Here is a 15,866-nt window from a genome sequence, read left to right as displayed (position 1 = left end):
ACCACAGACGCAGGGAGGAACCATTTCGTGTCCAACACCCGAATCCCTGTCTTCAGCTGATTTTGTCGCCCGCTTGCTACCGTAGCATTTACGAGTCGACGTCTCCTGAACTTCTTCCCGTTGTTGCACCACATCGCAATTGCCCGTACCCGAATCGAAGCAATCGCGACTCTAATTGAAGCGACGAAACCCGACCGACCTCCTTTGCGGTTGCCTACGTCCCCAAAACATACCCCGACGTACACCGCTCAGACCTGCGATCCCTCGCGATGCCTTCGCCAAGGCAACTCCGCACCCTCATGATTGGTGTGCTGATCGGTGTCGTTTTCGTTCTCTTCTACACATCGTCACTCCGAAACAGCGACGTCAAGGACGAGCGAAGTCTTCAAGACTTCTACCACAAGACAGTCAACGGTCTCAACAAAAAACCGCCCGGCCAGGCGGTACTAGATCAAAATAAGGGCAAGAACTCCGGCCATGTGCCGGTCGATAAGGATGCCGACGGCGACGTCGACGAGGACGACGCCAAGTTGGCCAAGGACATGCAGGATAGGTTGAAGGCCGCCGAGGACAAGGCCAAGGAAGCCGCGAACAAGAAGTCGCCCTTGAAGCCCGATGCGCCGAGCGACGTTGTCGGAAAGGGGAACTCGGCCGCTGGACAAGACAAGAAGAAGGAAAAGACGGGCACCGGCAAGGATGTCGCAGCGGAGGGTGCAAAGGAAGAAAAGAAAGAAAAGGAGGAGAGCGACGAAGAGCACGCTGTCGAGGTTGAGCTCAACTCGATCCTCAAGAAGTCTCCAGGTACGTAGCGTCCTCGGGCGTGCAGACATGCGTGTGCTAACATTGTTGCAGTCATCATCTTCTCCAAGACATACTGCCCCTACTCCAAGAAAGCGAAGGAGATCCTGCTCACCAAGTACTCGATCGAACCCGCCCCCTTCGTTGTCGAACTCGATAAGCACCCACTCGGCCCCCAGCTCCAAGCATTCCTGGGCGAGAAGACAGGCCGCAAGACCGTCCCCAACATCTTGGTCAATAGCGTGAGCATTGGTGGAGGCGACGACATTGTCGAGCTCGACACCCAGAAGAAGCTGCTACCCAGGATTGTCGATCTTGGACAGAAGAAGGTCGAGATGAAGTTATCGACCGGCGATGCGCCGAAGAAGGATGCGTCCAAGAAGGATACGTCCAAGAAGGATACGTCCAAGAAGAATTAGCTCGCTTGAGCGTTTTCGTTCTGTTTCTATATTTCACAGTTTCTGGCCGACATGTTCTAGTGGCAGCAAAATAAGGATACGGTGGGAGACTGGCGGCGGATCCCCCAGTAATGGATATTGCATACTCGGCGTTTGGGATCAATTCAATTCTCGTCATCTGCAGCAAGACCTCAGCGAGCGACGTGGGATCTTTCGAGGGTTCCTATCGCGGACCGATTCCTGGAGACGACGGAGCGAGTCTGAGAGAGTCCGATAATGCGGAGGACTTGTACGATTAGTGTGTTCAAAACATTAACATGGCCACACCATTCAACTAGGCGCCATTTTCGCTATCGGCATGTGCCTGTCCAGACGCCCTTTCATCGTCTATCATCGAAGTCGCCAACAAACACTTGGCGCAGCGCGCTGAATTAATACCTTTTCCAACACGAATTGACAGCCGACACAGAATTTTCAGGAAATATTATCAAGTCGCAATCTGACCGATCGAAAATGAGGGTTAGAAGGTAGGCAGAGGCACTCGAACAGGGTCTTTGCGGATCCAAGAGGCTCTTTGCCATTACCCCGCCAAGATCGGCACCACTTCGAGACCAGGATCAACTACCTGACTTGGCATGGCAGGCCATAGAGGTACCGGGTATGATCTAATCTGGAACTCATCGATTGTTCGGCACGCATTTGTTCAATAAAATGTCCATTGTGACTGCAGTGAGTTGATTGAGTCTTTGTGAGTGCGGGAGTCTTGTTCTACCCCGCGATGGCCGACGATGCCCCTCGTCTGCGCCTACCACAACATCACAAGCCTCCTCAACTCGATGCTGTACAAACAAACCAGCAACGCTCAATGTCACACACATGAGTAATGCCGCATGACTTGCGTCTCTTTTTTCCAAAGATCCATCCTCTGACACCACTTTTTTTGATCTAGACAATTCTGGGGCCGCAATGCAGTCGCCATCATCGAGTGAGAACCCTGATGGCCCCTGGTCGCGAGATGAAAAGGCAGCCCGGTGCGCACTTGCGCCTGCAGCCCGGGTCGATCAATGGTCCTATCTTTCCATCTCATCATTCACCTCTTGCCCCTCGTGCCCCTCGCGCTCTTGGCTTTCGGAAACTTCACGTGGCACGGCTGTTGAACGGTGGTGGCGCCTGACCCTTCGTCCCATATCCGCCTCAGTCGACTTACACCACGGCAGCTACTTCAAGTCGGCGCATCGAGACGCCAATAACTACTTCACATCTTAAACAACACCATCTTTCTCGCTCAACTTCTCCTCGGACATCTTTGGCAACCCCTGTTATCAGACAATATACAACGTACCACTCGCTGCCTCACTCTTTTCAACCTACTTGTTCTTCACAGTTTTGGATAATGTCGCTTCTACCAGGCTACTTACTCCTCCTCGTCGCGGAGCAGGCGGGCTTCTCAGAGATCCAAGCCCTCCGGGCAACCTGCAAGTTCAACCGCTCCCTGCTGGACAGAAATGAGCACAGCGTAACAAAAGCAAACACATCCCGCTACCCATATGCCCCTTGCAACCACATCCTCGCCTCCGACACCCGCGAGCGCGAGGTCCTCCCCCTAGACACCTTCGACACCATCCGCGAGCTCCAGACCCGCCAACGCAACATAGACGAGCTCGTCAATGGCAACTTTCTCGACTTCTGGGACGAGTACGACCTCGACTACCCCTCAAAGGCCGACTTCATCCGCGGCTCTCTCAGAAATGCGCTGTGGCGCTGCTCGGAGATGGCCGACCTCGAGACGCATTCGATCAAGTACAGAGACGACGTCGTGCCGAGAAGAGACCCCTGCGTCAAGTCGCTCATCCACCAGGACCTCATCCTCCGGGACGCGCCGCCGCCAGACGGGTGGCACCTCGCGCTGAAGGAGGTCCACGACTCGAACCGGCAGGACGTGCGGCTCCGACAGATCGCACATATACGGGAGTGCCTCGGGGCGTCGGACCTCGCGGGCATACTCGTCCTCGCCCACCTGACGAGCCAGGGGTACATGCGGTACCGGGCGCCAACCTCGGCCCGGTCAAGGCCCGAGATCGTCGAGATGGGCGTGTGCATGGCGGAGAACGTCCTTCGGCACGGGGTCTTCTTCCTCCACGCCAAGATCAAGGGCGGGGAGGACGCCCACGACCACGCCAAGCTGCTCCTCGACGATACCTACGAGGAGATGCGCAGGTGGGAGACCGGGGATCCTAGCGTGATGGCCGGTCTTACCATGACCGTCGTCGCCAGGTTCTGCGAGGTGGTCGGGTGCGAGCGCAAGGATTACCTGACGGCGGCGTGCACGTTGGTCAGAGGGGACGTGTGGAAGAAGGAAGAGGACGAAGGGGAGGGTGAGGATGATGAGCGGGAAAAGGAAGATGGTTTGCCTGACGGCGAGGGCGCGGGTTTTGGCGAGATGGCGTAGGTTGCCGGAGATATCCACGGTGAGGTCAGTCATTTGGAGTAAGAAGGTGTTGGGATAGGGATTGATGATGGGAGCACGATGATGATCATGCGTTACGACCCTGCAGAGGAGGCCAGCCGAGCCGATGAAGTATTGCATAGCGACACCAAACATAGCAAGGAGCTTTGAATTCTACGTTCTTGAGTAGTCAATACGATCAGCTTTTTGAATATTTCTTTTGCCTGTACTTACTGGAATGAGAGGTCACGCCGAGTGCATAAATCCACACGGATGGACAAGACCAAACTTTCGAATGCTCTTGAAGAATTCATACAACCCTGGCCCTTCTCTCGCGCAGAATGCATTTGTGACTTGTGAGCGTCCCTCAATAAATCGAGCTTTCCAAGTAGATATCTGGCTTCACGACAGCACATCTCGGCCATTCGTGGCAGACGTATTCATAAAGACACGAGCCAGTGGAAAATTCCAGGCTCAGCTACGCAACGAAAGCCAAACCATTTTGAAAAGCCCCAACCTGTTGAACTCAGTATTAAGCCAAGATTCACTGTATCCATGACCTTCTCCACCTCCGAGAAGAAACCTCCCTGTCGGCCTTGTGACTTGTGGACGTTCCTTCCACAGCCACGCGTCACCAAGCTTGCTCTCCGTCGTTGGAGGGTGCTGGATTTGGTCGTCTTGCTGCATGAAGCACCGAAGAGAGGAGACTGGGAAGCTCCCCGTGGTAATCTTTGAAGCGCTGTCTGGTTGCCTCTCGATCTAGGCATCTATTTAGTCAAGAGGTCTGCGCGAGTTCTCGGGATCCAAGTCGGGGAGAAGGTGGTCTATGGATAGGGGGGTGCCGGGATGCTTTGGTAAGAGTTTGAATCTTCGTCGTCGATATTTCCTTGTTTTTAGACAGACGTCTTTGTCTTGTGAAGCTCATAATCATGGGTAGACACTGGCCGTGGATGTCGGGCCATGGCGGACTTCTTCAGGGATGGCGTGTATGGCTCTGTCTTCAGGCATGATTCCTCGCAATCTTGTGACAAGGCTTGACATGGTAATGGATCAATAGCCGAGACTTTCCGTGTTCTCTCTCCCCCTGTCCCTTCCAGCGGCGTCGGGATGACCTCGCCAGAAAGACGTGTTGAAGCTGAAGAGCGGGACAATCTCCTGACGAGGCCATGCGAGGGAATGGGTCAATAGCTGGGACTTTCCGTATCCTCTCTCCCCCTAATCCCTCCAGCGGTGTCGGGATTGCCTCGTCAGAAAGACGTGTTCAAAGCTGATGAGCGGTAAATTCTCTACCAAGGCAGCTGCAGTGAATTCTGTGACCAGAACTCAACGGCATACTTCCCAAGTGCCGACTCTTTCTCCTTCGCCTTGGGCTCGTGACGAAGCATCGAGGGTGTCAAGTAGACAGACAGCTGGTCGAGGTGGACCGCAACAGCCGCAGCCGGGGCATACCTGTCTTCGAAGCACCAACTCGCTTCAGCCTGGCTTGGTAAGGAAGGCACTGGAATTCGCAGACGTTACTCGAGTCAAGATGAGGGACTCGTGGGGAGTTGACGTGGCCTCGAGAGTTTCTTTGCATTTCGTTGGGCCCCTCAGGCAGAAATCAGTTTGTTAAAATTGGATTTTCCCCTCTCTCCCTTGCTACGAATCCTCGAGATTGACAGCAGCGATAAGATTCTCTAGTCTGAAGCTATTCATTCAAAAACGTCCAAAAGCCATGTTCTACCATAAGACAGTCCTGAATCACCTTTGACGATAAAACGTTTACAGGGCAAAAAGGGTAAAAACGGCAAAAGGAAATGGAGCCGGGAGGATTCGAACCCCCGTCACTCTCTCGCCTGAGAATATATCGGATTTTAGGATCTAGGGAAAGAGGGCGAGAGAGGCTTTACCACTAAGCTACGGCCCCTCTGGGTTGTCTTGTTGGGTACTAGGAGGCTGAACTTGGCTATAGGGTCTTGCTGCTGTTGACTTTGTCTCCTACCTTGGCGGGTTGGTGAAGGCGGGTTGGTGAAAAGTTAGATGCAAAAAAGAAAATGGGCCAAAACGACAAAAAGAAGTGATGGGGCCGGGAGGATTCGAACCCCCGTCACTCTCTTGCCTGAGAATATATCGGATTTTAGGATCTAGGGGAAAGAGGGCGAGAGAGGCTTTAACCGCTAAGCTACGGTCCCTTTGAGTTGTGCTTGTTGGGTACTAAAGAGTTGAATTTGGCTATAAGGCCTTGCTGCTGTCGAGTTTTTACTTTTGGGGCTGACGGTTGAACCGTTGAGATCGTGAAGGCTGATCTATCACGGTGACGAGGTGGACCGGAAGCCTAGGGCGGCGTCCACCTGGAGAGCGCCGGAGTTAAGAACTTTGGACAGCAAGGTGACTAAGAAGGCTGTGGGAGCCTGGAGGCATGGATATCGCCGCAGGACTGAAGCGGCATAATCCAGAGTCTGCCTGGCTGCAAAAACCTGCCGAGTTGTAGTTGCCTGATGAGCATATAAGTTAAACCGGGGCGGAGCAGAGGCACGGGTTTCAGCGGCAGAAGGACGGAGGCCAAGCCGGGATGCGATCGCCGAGAGATCGGCTGCTTTGGCGCCAAATACAAGCTTTTCCAAAGTACGGCCGGGGTAACGGTGCCTTGCAGGAGTACACGCGGAAAACGACGAGGACGACGACGTGGAAGGAATGGTTGGTTCACCGAAGTGGATATGGTCGTGATGGCTCATCAAGAGTCACGGGTGGGGTTGGTTGGTTCATCTCTGATACGTGGTGGTTGACTCGACAAAAGACGAAGGTGACGGCGGGAGTTTCCTGACGTGAACGATAGATACCCTTGATCCGAACTGAGAAAAGATGCAGGGTTCCGTTTCGTAAAATTCTTCTCCTCGAAAAAGATGACTGCGTCTGCGATGTTGCGCGTCCGTATCAGCAGATTTCCAGGCTTCCAGATTTCTACGGCGGGAGGGAGTCATCGGGGGGCGCACGGTACTTTCGGGGACCCTGTGCCCTGGGAAGGCCTCTGATTGGATTAAAATGGAGGCGTGGTGAGTGTCGTCACGGGCCCCCGCTGATCCTCTCTGGACATCCTAGTCCCTGTTCTTTAGGGATCTAGAACTTGCAGCATCGTGGCCAGGACCGACGATGGTAGGACTAGTATGTGCTTGTTCGGTGGGTGACTCAGGCCAATACCGAACCATGTCTCTCGAAAGGGGGACGGTAAGCATTGCGAACACCATCTCCACTACTATGTTAGTGGTTGCGACTAGAGTTCCATTTGCCGTGGTGACAACAGGCGGTTTGCGCAAGCAGGGAGCTTAATTTGAGCCCTATTTCGCGTAGGTCGTTGCCGGGAGCCGAAGCGGGACGTAGCGGCCGCGTCGTCTGCCTGCGCTGCACTGCACGCACACGTACGGATACGGATGGCAGGTGGTTGGGTAATCTCCCCGGACGTGAAGAACTCGTAAGGCGATTGCGTTTGTGTTGTTGCGATGCTAATGGGACTTGCCGATGCTCCATCATTTGGCGGCGGGCGATAGATGCCGACGATGTGTGTGATGGCGACGAGTTCTTGGCGGGATTGTGTGAGGCAGGCTGAGTTGTGTGGCTTCCTGCCAAGCTAGCAGCTACCTTAGCTTGTAGCATTATTGCCTTTGTCACCGGCTGTCGAGGACCGCCAGAGGGTTTGGGTACGTTATCCGCTGGTCCTGGAGCGAGATGTCCGATGCAAGCGGCCGCAGTTCGACTTTGGCTGAGGGTGCCAAGCCGACCCTGGATGTCTGTCAATTGATTAGGTTGAGTCACTACCGAAAGGGAGGGGGATCGCGGCCATGAGGAAGAGGGCTGAGAAGAAGGAAGCTTCCGAGTCTATCGGATTGAGGCATTGACGGTCCACGAACCGGCGTCACTCCTGGGTCGTGCCCTTGATGTGGTGTTCTGGGTCATCCCGGCTGTCAAATCCAGGGAGAAAGAACCGGCCTGGTTAAGCTCACAAGCTTCACGATTCCTGGCACGAGCTACGCAATGGTGTGGGGCTGCGCTTGTGTCGCTTCCGGTGTTGTGGTTGGATGCCCAGCTGAACGAGGCGGGGGAAGGGGGGGGATGAAGGTTGCTTTGGTGAGAATGGAAGAAAAAAGGTACACGCAATGAGTGTGAATAACATGGGATGGATTGGGATTGGGTTGTGGTGGTGTGCGAATTAACGGCGCCTCTGCAGGTTAGGGACCATGCCTGTTCTGCGCCCGTTGCACCCATCCCATCACGTTTTTGGAGGGGAACCTACCTAGTGTAAGCATGCATCCCAGATACCTCGACTACCTACGCAGTAGGTCGACAGCAAATACGGGTGACATTGGGCTTGGGGCGGTGCATTTCTTGGTGAAGCATATAAAGACCCTAGGAAACGCCGGATCATGCTGCTCTTTTTTGTTCTTGGCCTGCGTCAGCAAATCAATCACTTCTTCTTCGCAAGACTACCTCCAAACATAAAACAAACAAACAAACCCATTCTTCACCCTCGTCTACATTCTCGAGTCGAGAAACAGCAACATCACATCACCACCCTCAAAATACTACCATCCACCAACACCACAACCATCATCATCACCACCGCCACAACCGCAATCATGGGCAGAGACTCCTTCTCCGAGACCTCCACCATCTGCTCCTTCGAAAAGGAGACCACTCCCGAGGCCGCCCCCGCTCCCACGAAGCGCTCCATGAGACAAAGGGTCAAGAGGGCCCTCCGCGACATCGGCCACCCGCCCACCTACCGCTACGACCTCGAGCACGGCATCGACACGAGCAAAACCGTCCCCGTCGGGCCCACGGGTTCCAACGTCCTCAACCAGCCCTCGCGCATGTGAGAGCACACGCACACACACACACTCGCAGCGGGGCCGGGAAGAATGGAGAATGCGATTTCTCTTCTTCTTCTCTCCGCGATACCTTTCTACGCGGATTTCATGAGCGATTGCGGACGGGACGGCGTTTGACGGAGTTGGCGGGGCCCGTTTTCCTACGGGAGCGGCATCCCGAATGTCAACATTTTTCTTTTCTTATACCACGACCAAAAAAAGACGTATAGGTCGTTTCTGCTGTTTTTACGATGTTGGCGAGCGAGGAGGTTGTCGGCAGAGACGGGCCTTGCGATGCGGGAGATTTTACTGAGAACTGCCGTGACGGAGGCGTTGTGGCTGTCTCTCGGGGCTGCCCGTCTTCCAAGGACTAGTGTCGACGGCCGACTTGCACGCTTTGGAGTTGGGAAATCGACAAAGATTGCTGGATACCCCCAGATAGCAGATGTCTTTTTGATGAATGAAAGAACAATACCACTAAATTATTCTTTACTCTTGGCTTCGCTTATTGCTACGATGATCTTGATTGAATTTCATTTAAGCCACGAGTGCTTGTTTACAAATCGCGCTGGATGGAAAGATATTCTGATGTCACCGACGACATCAACGTTTACTGAATCGATTGAAATAATTGCATAAACAATTTATTGCGCTTATTAGACTGATGATGACGCATCCCTAGATAAAAGGTATCGCGGCACGGAGCTCTGCGAGACCCATCCTGCCGGTTCTGTCCCGAGCGCCCCCGGCGGAGTGGGGCTCTCCAACTCCGTGAAGCGCCGGAGGGAATGTCTTCGCTGCTGGAAGTCCTGACTCCACCTTGATACCCCCTCATTTATCAAACTTCGATGAACATCGAAGAAGCATGTTTTGCTCATTCAGATCTTACGCCGTCGGTACCGTTTCGGCGCCGTCTTGCAGGTCCTTTCGGAGCCTAAGTGTACTGGACCTACCTTACCCAGACGGGGTTAAGTGGAGATACAGCTTCCGTTGCATCACCGAAGACGTGGGAAACTGGATCTACGGTGTTAGCTGCGGCATCAACTATGCAGCATCACCCTTCCCACATTAAGCATCTCTGTACCTCTTGATGCCTCTTTAGAGCAGTATTTGCCTTCATCGATAAATTTTCAGACCCATCATGCCATGCCATGAGTTGACATTATTATTAGACCGCCATGAACACGGCAGTTTGGAGCTCGAACCCTATGCCTTCCACGCATGGAACACTTGACGTAAGCAAAGTCAATTCATCGCTTTTGAATCTGAAATATCCCAACTTTTGAAACCAAGCTGTCAAAAAAGGAGCCGCCTTTCGGAAGTCTGAGCGGCGGGGGAATACGCCGGGGATTTGCGCTCCTTCTTCGGCTTAGAAATCACCACCATTCTCGGCGCCGAAGAAGCACGGCATCGCCAAGCTTATTCAGCATGCACGTCGTGTAAGTGGAATACACAACAGAGCCGCTTGGTGTGATATGTAGAGCCGTAATTTTTCAACGGTATTTTCCAGTTACGACTCAGACTTGAAGAGAATGAATACAAAAGGGACTCATTCTCCCCTCTCCTGTCCAGGGCCTGACGAACTACACGTCACGCATCAAACCGCCTCGACGATCAGACGAACGATATTGCATCACATACACACACTAACTTCCGCATAGCAACAACCCCCTCTCTCCCAAAAGCTTAACAGTCTTCGAGAAAAAACCATCTCATTTTCCCTCGTCATGGTCACCATCCCAAAAACACACAAGGCCGTCGCCACCCCCGCCCCGCGGGCCCCCCTCGTCCTCCTCGACCGCGACACCGAGGCCCCCGGCCCCGGCGAGGTCCTGATCCACAACGAGTGGACGGCCTCCTCCCCGCTCGACCTCCACCGCGCCGACGGCGGCCTGCTCTGCCACCACCCGGAGGTCATGGGCGGCGGCGCGGCCGGCACCGTTGTCGCGTCCGGGCCCGGGACGGAGCATCGGCTCCGGCCGGGTGATCGGGTGTTCTACTTCGCGTTCCACGACTTCCGCGAGCGCGCGCATCAGGATTTCGCCACCGTCCCGGAGTATCTTGTGTCGGCGCTCCCCGGAAATGTGAGGCCCGAGGAGGCTGTGACGGTGCCGACGAATTTGATTACCGTGTTTCATTCCGTCACGGCTGACCTTGGGCTCGAGTTGCCCTGGCCGAGACCAAGTGGTTGGGAGCCGAGGGAGAGGGATGCGCCGGTGCTGGTTTGGGGCGCGGCGAGTAGTGTGGGCGTGTACGCCGTGCAGGTGCTGCGGTACTGGGGGTACGACAACGTGATTGCCGTCGCGAGCGAGAAGCACCATGCGTACCTGAGGGAGATCGGGGCGCGGGAGACGTTCAGTTATCGGGACGCGGATGTGGTCCCACGGGTGTTGGAGGCTGTGGGCGAGGACGGGGTGCCGTTCGTGTTGGACTGCATCGGGTCTGTCGAGGGCACGCTGAGGCCGTTGACGAAGATCGCGAGGAGGGGGACCAAGGTGGCTATCATGTTGCCTGTTATCGTGAGGGATGCGACGGAGGAGGTCGAGCCTGAGTATGAGATGGACGTGGGGAATGTGCTTGTCGGGGAGTGGGATGAGGGTGTTGAGTTGAGGGGCGTGAGGACGCATTTCTACCTGGCGGTAAGTTGAATTCTTTTCTTGGAGTTTGGTGATGATTGGTGCTGACGATGGACGTAGAATGAGTTCTTCAAGGAGAAGATGCAGAGGGAGATCGTGCCCAAGTTGCTCGAGGATGGCATCATTAAGCCAAATAGGCAGAAGATCGTGGAGGGAGAAACGATGTTGGAGAGGGCGCAGAAGGCGATTGAGTTACTCAGGAAGAGGGATCCTTCTGGGGAGAGGCTTGTCTGGAGGGTGTCGGATCTGAAGTTGTGATGAGTGTGAACAGCATCCACATATGAAAAGGAAAAGAGCTTAAATAGTAATGTTGAAGGATCATAAGAGATCTCATAAAGACTTGGTGTAGTTTTTACGGTGTTAAGAAGACCACTAGACAGCGAGCGTCCACGCATATCCATTCCTGCAGATACCATATGTCTGTAGCATCGTGTTAATATAGATGATCCCAGTACTCTAGGTTGCACTTCAACTTGGACTCATGCCTTCGCATATCATCATCAATAGTGATTGGTTCAAACCAGCCCGCTCCCCCTTGTGGAATGGTTGGATTTACTCTATGTCGTCAGCTTCCGAGGGTCATTGGAGTAGCAGCCTCCAGCAATGTGACACACTTCCAGAAGGGGGCTTAGAATATTCACTGCATTTTAAAACTGCACAGAGGACTTGTGTTTATCGCATCTCACCAGCCTATCGTATTGCATCGGCCTGCATCTTTCCTCTGATCACCTCCTTGGCAAATATATGATCATCTTCACTGCATTTTAAACCCACCTAGAGGAGGCCGTTTCCTTCGAAGTTCTCTTGGTCGCTCAACGAGACGCAGCCTTCTCGGAGCAGGTGCAGCTCGGCTTCAGTACATTCAAAACCCGTTTGGGGCAGTTGAATCCGTCGTTCGAGAATGCGCGGCTCAAATCTCAGACTCGTAATGCAGCCAACATTGATTGCATTTCGAATACACTCGAAGCGTTTGATGCATTTGCTGTATCGCGACGTTGATTACTGCAATTTCAACTCACGTAGTTGAATGTGGTGAACCCCCTTGCTTGTCGCTCAACAAAGCGCAGCTCGATTTCGTTATTCATCTCGGCCTCACCAAATTCGACTGGCCTGAGATAAACTTGGAGTGTCTCTGATGAAGTTTTGACGTCAGTTAGTACGCGAAAGTAAGAGGGGGGGAGTAGGAGGGGGAGCCGCCTTCACGGAATTTTGAACCTGCCCCGAGTATTTAATGCAATGGATGCGACCTGATTGCAGCACTTCACTGAAGGGAGGAAAACAGCCTGAAAAGTGATGGAAAGTAGAAAATAGTGTTTGTCGCTCAACTCGCCCCCTCGTAATCGCCGAATCCTACTTTCAATCATCACGCTGTGGGGGGATCTAATCTACAAACATACGAGATGTTTTTGTCGACCGTGCTTCACAGAGTCATATCCACCGGCACGGCTCCAGCTGTGGATGCAAAGTTCAGAGCACTCGCATCGGCGAAGTGGACCTGAACCGGGCGACCGGTGATGTCAAGCAGAACGGGGAAGACGGAGTGGACGGAAGGTCCGTGCACCATGGTTCCTACCTTTTTGGCCGCACAAAATCACATGACTGCGGGGCGCAGGGCAACCGAACCCTACAGACCAGAAATTTTGGGGCGGGCGTGGGTGCAGGTCAAGCGAAACCCCCAAGCGACCGAAAGCCCCATTGCCTCCCAAAACTTCAACCGCACCGGCATTTCAGCTTATTCGCTCTCGATAGACCGCATCGAAAGCGAATTCCCTGACCTCACAACACCGCAAAGATGGCTGACGACGAATACGTACGTGCGACCCTGCTCTTCCCTCCCCCGCTCGATGGAAAAACAGACAGACACCGCGCCGCCGCGGCGATGACGGATTGAGGAGGAACACACACGCACACGCCCGGGTGGCGCGACACACAACGAGATCATCACGAACAATTTTTTTTGGCTGACTGGAGGGATAATACAGAACGCCGAGGAGGCTGCCGAGATCAAGAAGAGAAGAGCCTTCCGCAAGTTCTCCTACCGCGGTGTCGACCTCGAGGCGTACGTTTTCCCCGTTTGAGAACCCTGTCCACAAAAAGAAAAAGAAGCCCGTCCATCACGCAACCCCCTCGAGACCGTCTCCGAACACACCCCATCCATCCCACGAACACCGAACGAATCAATCGCCATCTCGAATTGGAACCGTCCAGGCTAACGTGATGCCCTCTCTCACAGTCTCCTTGACCTCGACTCCGAGCAGCTCCGCGATGTCGTCCACGCCCGTGCCCGCAGGCGCATCAACCGCGGTCTCAAGCGCCGCCCCATGGGCTTGATCAAGAAGCTCCGCAAGGCCAAGCAGGAGGCCAAGCCCAACGAGAAGCCCGACCTCGTCAAGACCCACCTCCGTGACATGATCGTCGTCCCCGAGATGATTGGCAGCGTCATCGGCATCTACTCCGGCAAGCAGTTCAACCAGGTCGAGATCAAGCCCGAGATGGTTGGCCACTACCTCGGAGAGTTCTCCATCTCATAGTACGTCCAATACGCAGCTTCATTCCAGGAACCGCATGTCTAACATGATCGCAGCCAACCCGTCAAGCACGGTAGACCCGGTATCGGTGCTACCCACTCTTCTCGTTTCATTCCTCTCAAGTAAGAGGTTGGTTGTGGGCTGTCTTAGGGAGGTTCTTGCATTCAACGGACATCAAGGCGAAATGGGAAATGGTTTTGGTAGCATGGCAAGGCCACTATCATGTTGTTTGGGCAATGGTAGTTCAATCCAACATCGTTGTCCGTAAAAAAAGTTTGAGCCTCAAATGGGAATGAAATAAACGACATGGAGATACCAAAACTACCTGAACTTGAAGAATTTGATTCGCCGTGAGTGTGATAACGTGTCGCGCCAGAATGCTGGAGAAGACGGACCCCGCGCAAATGTTTGAACCAAAAACTTAAAACAGGCCCGCCATGATGCAATTTGTCACTCGTCTATCTTAGCCCTTGTGGGAGACCCGCTGAGGGCCCGATATCAAGGACTCGTGCGTAACACGTCCAAGTTAGGAGGATCGATCATGGACAGTAAAATCACGTGGGTATATCGTCTAAAGTAGCACTACGTCTAATCATTACAACTCCTGCTTGCCCAGCTTCTTCAGCTGCGCCTGCTCGTGCGCGTCCAGCCTGTCGTACAGGTCCTTGCTCCAGTGGCTCTTGTCTCCCTTGTTCTTCTCCATGATGGTCTTGGCGGCGGCCTTCCAGTTGCCGTCGCTCACGCGGTCGGCGATCCTCTTGGACGCGTCGGCCTCGGAGGCCTTGAAGAGGGGCCACACGCCGACGTCGGCGCCCATGGTCTCGTCGAGGAAGCTGTCCAGCACGAGCTGGCCCGTCTTGCGCTGGGCGCCGTCCCACCGGGCGTCCTCGGGCGCGAGGACCTCGAGGAGCCGGTCCATGCCCTTGCTCGCGATGAAGTCGTCGCGGATCGCGGGGCTCTTGAGGAGGCCCCGGATGGCGGAGACCTGGGCCTTGGCCTTGTTCGCGGCGCGGAGGACGTCCTTGTCGGCGGTGCTGGCGGAAGCTGCCTTCTCCAGCGAGGGCATGAAGGAGGCGTAGAACGTGTCGCGGAGCTTGGGTGCGTCCTTGGACTCGGTTGTGGAGCACGAGGCGTCCATCAGTTGAGACCAGACCTTAGAAACCTCCTCCAGAGCGGTGGGGTTGTTCTGGAGGGCACCGGAGATGATGGCCGCGGCCTGCTGGTCTCGGGGGACGGTGCCCTCGCTGGGTGCAGGCGTGTTGGGGTCGGTCATGAGGCAGAGGAGGGACTTGACTGTGTCGAACGTCTCTGTGATCTTCAAGCCGTAGTAAATGTCGTGAGAGATGTCCTCCAGAAACTCGAGGACCTCGTCGATGGGGAGGTCATTTCCGTTTGCGCCCTTCTTCACGTATTCGAGGTTGGAGTAGAACTCATTCGACTCCTGCGGGGGCTGCTTGACCGCACCAACAGAGTCGTACTTTGGCGCGCCCTTCGGCAGCGGCTGCTCGTCCTTGGCCTCTTCGCCGTCCACGACCACAATGGAGCGGTCCACTGGCATGCCCTCCAGTGCCGGATTCTTCTCGGTTGGGTCGTTGATCTTAGCCTCTTTCTGGCCGGTGTTGATGTTCATCCGTACGTGGAGTCCATGGGGTAGTTCTTGGTCGTCATGAACAGTCTGGAATTCTTCTGTTGGTTGGAAGACCTTAGGGTAGCATTCTGCCGAGTTGTCTGTGTGGCAGATGAGCTCGACTTCAGCTGCTGGTGATGATGCGGCTGGTGCTGGTTTTGAGGCAGCGACGGCGGTTGCCAGAGCTAAGAGGCCGAAGAGGACCATGAAAGCGGTAAACGGGTGGAAATATGCGCGAGTGGGGGATCTCGACGCCATCTTGAGAATGGTTCTGTGTGGTGATGTGTTGTTGAGGAACGAGGTTGTGGTCCTCAGGCTTCATGCTGCCCCGTTGCGGTCAATTGTGGTGATGGGCCCAGTTACACAGGACACTAACAAGTGAACTGAGATGTGAAGTGAGTTTAAGAGAAAAGAAAGTGGGTTTGAAGACAACAGCAATGTGAGATAAAACTCGGAAAATGCGCGCACTCTTATAATTGATGAAATGAACAAATCAATCTTGTATTGTCTTTCGAATGAGTCAACCATTAAAAAAGGACAGTTTACTTCAACGATGGAAATCCATCGAAATCACCCGTCTGGCCAACTTGTC

The 15,866-nt window shown here is 54.2% G+C and overlaps 6 protein-coding genes across 6 annotated transcripts; 5 read left to right on the top strand and 1 right to left on the bottom strand.

The window, feature by feature from the left end:
• Nucleotides 1–269: 269 nt before the first annotated feature.
• Nucleotides 270–1,217, top strand: CkaCkLH20_05912 (glutaredoxin domain-containing protein; the record flags this gene model as incomplete). Its single annotated transcript, XM_038888629.1, has 2 exons — nucleotides 270–801; nucleotides 853–1,217. The coding sequence occupies 2 exons, from the start codon at nucleotides 270–272 to the stop codon at nucleotides 1,215–1,217; spliced, it is 897 nt and encodes a 298-aa protein (XP_038745965.1).
• Nucleotides 1,218–2,589: 1,372 nt separating this feature from the next.
• CkaCkLH20_05911 (uncharacterized protein) lies at nucleotides 2,590–3,645 on the top strand (the record flags this gene model as incomplete). Its single annotated transcript, XM_038888628.1, has 1 exon — nucleotides 2,590–3,645. The coding sequence occupies one exon, from the start codon at nucleotides 2,590–2,592 to the stop codon at nucleotides 3,643–3,645; it is 1,056 nt and encodes a 351-aa protein (XP_038745964.1).
• Nucleotides 3,646–8,252: 4,607 nt separating this feature from the next.
• CkaCkLH20_05910 (uncharacterized protein) lies at nucleotides 8,253–8,492 on the top strand (the record flags this gene model as incomplete). The annotated part of the gene is made up of 1 exon (XM_038888627.1): nucleotides 8,253–8,492. One exon carries the CDS (start codon nucleotides 8,253–8,255, stop codon nucleotides 8,490–8,492), a length of 240 nt encoding a protein of 79 aa, XP_038745963.1.
• Nucleotides 8,493–10,210: 1,718 nt separating this feature from the next.
• On the top strand, nucleotides 10,211–11,377 carry CkaCkLH20_05909 (zinc-binding dehydrogenase; the record flags this gene model as incomplete). The annotated part of the gene is made up of 2 exons (XM_038888626.1): nucleotides 10,211–11,122; nucleotides 11,180–11,377. The coding sequence occupies 2 exons, from the start codon at nucleotides 10,211–10,213 to the stop codon at nucleotides 11,375–11,377; spliced, it is 1,110 nt and encodes a 369-aa protein (XP_038745962.1).
• A 1,337-nt stretch (nucleotides 11,378–12,714) lies between these two features.
• On the top strand, nucleotides 12,715–13,773 carry CkaCkLH20_05908 (40S ribosomal protein S15; the record flags this gene model as incomplete). Its single annotated transcript, XM_038888625.1, has 4 exons — nucleotides 12,715–12,933; nucleotides 13,102–13,178; nucleotides 13,353–13,649; nucleotides 13,704–13,773. The coding sequence occupies 4 exons, from the start codon at nucleotides 12,715–12,717 to the stop codon at nucleotides 13,771–13,773; spliced, it is 663 nt and encodes a 220-aa protein (XP_038745961.1).
• A 469-nt stretch (nucleotides 13,774–14,242) lies between these two features.
• On the bottom strand, nucleotides 14,243–15,532 carry CkaCkLH20_05907 (nucleotide exchange factor sil1; the record flags this gene model as incomplete). The annotated part of the gene is made up of 1 exon (XM_038888624.1): nucleotides 14,243–15,532. One exon carries the CDS (start codon nucleotides 15,530–15,532, stop codon nucleotides 14,243–14,245), a length of 1,290 nt encoding a protein of 429 aa, XP_038745960.1.
• Nucleotides 15,533–15,866: the final 334 nt, after the last annotated feature.

This window comes from Colletotrichum karsti (genome assembly GCF_011947395.1).
Source record: "Colletotrichum karsti strain CkLH20 chromosome Unknown Scaffold17, whole genome shotgun sequence".
In the NCBI taxonomy this organism is placed as follows: Eukaryota; Fungi; Ascomycota; class Sordariomycetes; order Glomerellales; family Glomerellaceae; genus Colletotrichum; species Colletotrichum karsti.
The sequence above is the reverse complement of the archived record's forward strand: the minus strand, read 5'-3'. Positions and strand labels throughout refer to the sequence as shown.